Here is a 2,500-nt window from a genome sequence, read left to right as displayed (position 1 = left end):
GGAGATGTGTGTGATTGTCTAGGTAATATAGTGTCACTAGGAGATGTGTGTGATTGTCTAGGTAATATAGTGTCACTAGGAGATGTGTGTGATTGTCTAGGTAATATAGTGTCACTAGGAGATGTGTGTGATTGTCTAGGTAATATAGTGTCACTAGGAGATGTGTGTGATTGTCTGGGTAATATAGTGTCACTAGGAGATGTGTGTGATTGTCTGGGTAATATAGTGTCACTAGTAGATGTGTGTGATTGTCTGGGTAATATAGTGTCACTAGGAGATGTGTGTGATTGTCTGGGTAATATAGTGTCACTAGGGGATGTGTGTGATTGTCTAGGTAATATAGTGTCACTAGGAGATGTGTGTGATTGTCTAGGTAATATAGTGTCACTAGGAGATGTGTGTGATTGTCTGGGTAATATAGTGTCACTAGGAGATGTGTGTGATTGTCTGGGTAATATAGTGTCACTAGTAGATGTGTGTGATTGTCTGGGTAATATAGTGTCACTAGGAGATGTGTGTGATTGTCTAGGTAATATAGTGTCACTAGGAGATTTGTGTGATTGTCTAGATAATATAGTGTCACTAGGAGATGTGTGTGATTGTCTAGGTAATATAGTGTCACTAGGAGATGTGTGTGATTGTCTAGGTAATATAGTGTCACTAGGAGATGTGTGTGATTGTCTAGGTAATATAGTGTCACTAGGAGATGTGTGATTGTCTAGGTAATATAGTGTCACTAGGAGATGTGTGTGATTGTCTGGGTAATATAGTGTCACTAGGAGATGTGTGTGATTGTCTAGGTAATATAGTGTCACTAGGAGATGTGTGTGATTGTCTGGGTAATATAGTGTCACTAGGAGATGTGTGTGATTGTCTAGGTAATATAGTGTCACTAGGAGATGTGTGTGATTGTCTAGGTAATATAGTGTCACTAGGAGATGTGTGTGATTGTCTAGGTAATATAGTGTCACTAGGAGATGTGTGTGATTGTCTGGGTAATATAGTGTCACTAGGAGATGTGTGTGATTGTCTAGGTAATATAGTGTCACTAGGAGATGTGTGTGATTGTCTAGATAATATAGTGTCACTAGGAGATGTGTGTGATTGTCTAGATAATATAGTGTCACTAGGAGATGTGTGTGATTGGTGAGTTGTTTTGTATTGAGTCCATTTTTATGAGACACCGTATGAAGAGATGTGTGTGTCTCTCTCTGTATGTGTGATTGTGTGTGTTTGTCTGTGTAAAAATATGTAAGTGTATGACAGTGTGAGAGAACATGATGGTGTTTTACTGTGAGTGGTGTGAATGAAACAGAGAGGGAGAACCAGACCCTAGAGAGATACAGAGAGGGAGAACCAGACCCTAGAGAGATACAGAGAGGGAGAACCAGACCCTAGAGAGATACAGAGAGGGAGAACCAGACCCTAGAGAATTACAGAGAGGGAGAACCAGACCCTAGAGAGATACAGAGAGGGAGAACCAGACCCTAGAGAGATACAGAGAGGGAGAACCAGACCCTAGAGAGATACAGAGAGGGAGAACCAGACCCTAGAGAGATACAGAGAGGGAGAACCAGACCCTAGAGAGAGATACAGAGAGGGAGAACCAGACCCTAGAGAGATACAGAGAGGGAGAACCAGACCCTAGAGAGATACAGAGAGGGAGAACCAGACCCTAGAGAGATACAGAGAGGGAGAACCAGACCCTAGAGAGATACAGAGAGGGAGAACCAGACCCTAGAGAGATACAGAGAGGGAGAACCAGACCCTAGAGAGATACAGAGAGGGAGAACCAGACCCTAGAGAGATACAGAGAGGGAGAACCAGACCCTAGAGAGATACAGAGAGGAACCAGAAGAGATACAGAGAGGGGAGAACAGACCCTAGAGAGATACAGAGAGGGAGAACCAGACCCTAGAGAGATACAGAGAGGGAGAACCAGACCCTAGAGAGATACAGAGAGGGAGAACCAGACCCTAGAGAGATACAGAGAGGGGAGAACCAGACCTAGAGAGAGATACAGAGAGGGAGAACCAGACCTAGAGAGATACAGAGAGGGAGAACCAGACCCTAGAGAGATACAGAGAGGGGAGAACCAGACCCTAGAGAGAGACCTACAGAGAGGGAGAACCAGACCCTAGAGAGATACAGAGAGGGAGAACCAGACCCTAGAGAGATACAGAGAGGGAGAACAGAGAGGGAGAACCAGACCCTAGAGAGAGATAGAGAGATACAGAGAGGGAGAACCAGACCCTAGAGAGATACAGAGAGGGAGAACCAGACCCTAGAGAGAGATACAAAGAGGGGAGAACCAGACCCTAGAGATACAGAGAGGGAGAAACAGACCCTAGAGAGATACAGAGAGGGAGAACCAGACCCTAGAGAGATACAGAGAGGGAGAACCAGACCCTAGAGAGATACAGAGAGGGAGAACCAGACCCTAGAGAGATACAGAGAGGGAGAACCAGACCCTAGAGAGATACAGAGAGGGAGAACCAGA

At 44.8% G+C, this 2,500-nt stretch overlaps 1 protein-coding gene across 16 annotated transcripts in view; it reads left to right on the top strand.

Annotated features, from left to right (window-relative positions):
• LOC127920250 (prion-like-(Q/N-rich) domain-bearing protein 25) overlaps positions 1-1,150 on the top strand; it is a 2,995-nt gene extending 1,845 nt beyond the window's left edge. For 7 of the 16 annotated variants that reach the window (XM_052504109.1, XM_052504107.1, XM_052504104.1 and 4 more), the window contains 3 exons: positions 1-178; positions 335-685; positions 723-1,150. The exon at positions 1-178 is cut by the window's left edge. In XM_052504109.1, coding sequence (XP_052360069.1) covers positions 1-178; positions 335-685; positions 723-1,150 — 957 coding nt within the window. The remainder of the gene's footprint in view (positions 179-334; positions 686-722) is intronic. The other 9 variants (XM_052504101.1, XM_052504105.1, XM_052504102.1 and 6 more) reach the window with 9 other exon arrangements.
• The last annotated feature ends 1,350 nt before the right edge of the window (positions 1,151-2,500 follow it).

The sequence above is a fragment of the Oncorhynchus keta genome, unplaced genomic scaffold (genome assembly GCF_023373465.1).
Source record: "Oncorhynchus keta strain PuntledgeMale-10-30-2019 unplaced genomic scaffold, Oket_V2 Un_contig_1870_pilon_pilon, whole genome shotgun sequence".
NCBI classification, from domain to species: Eukaryota; Metazoa; Chordata; class Actinopteri; order Salmoniformes; family Salmonidae; genus Oncorhynchus; species Oncorhynchus keta.
This window is presented reverse-complemented; position numbering and strand designations above follow the sequence as displayed.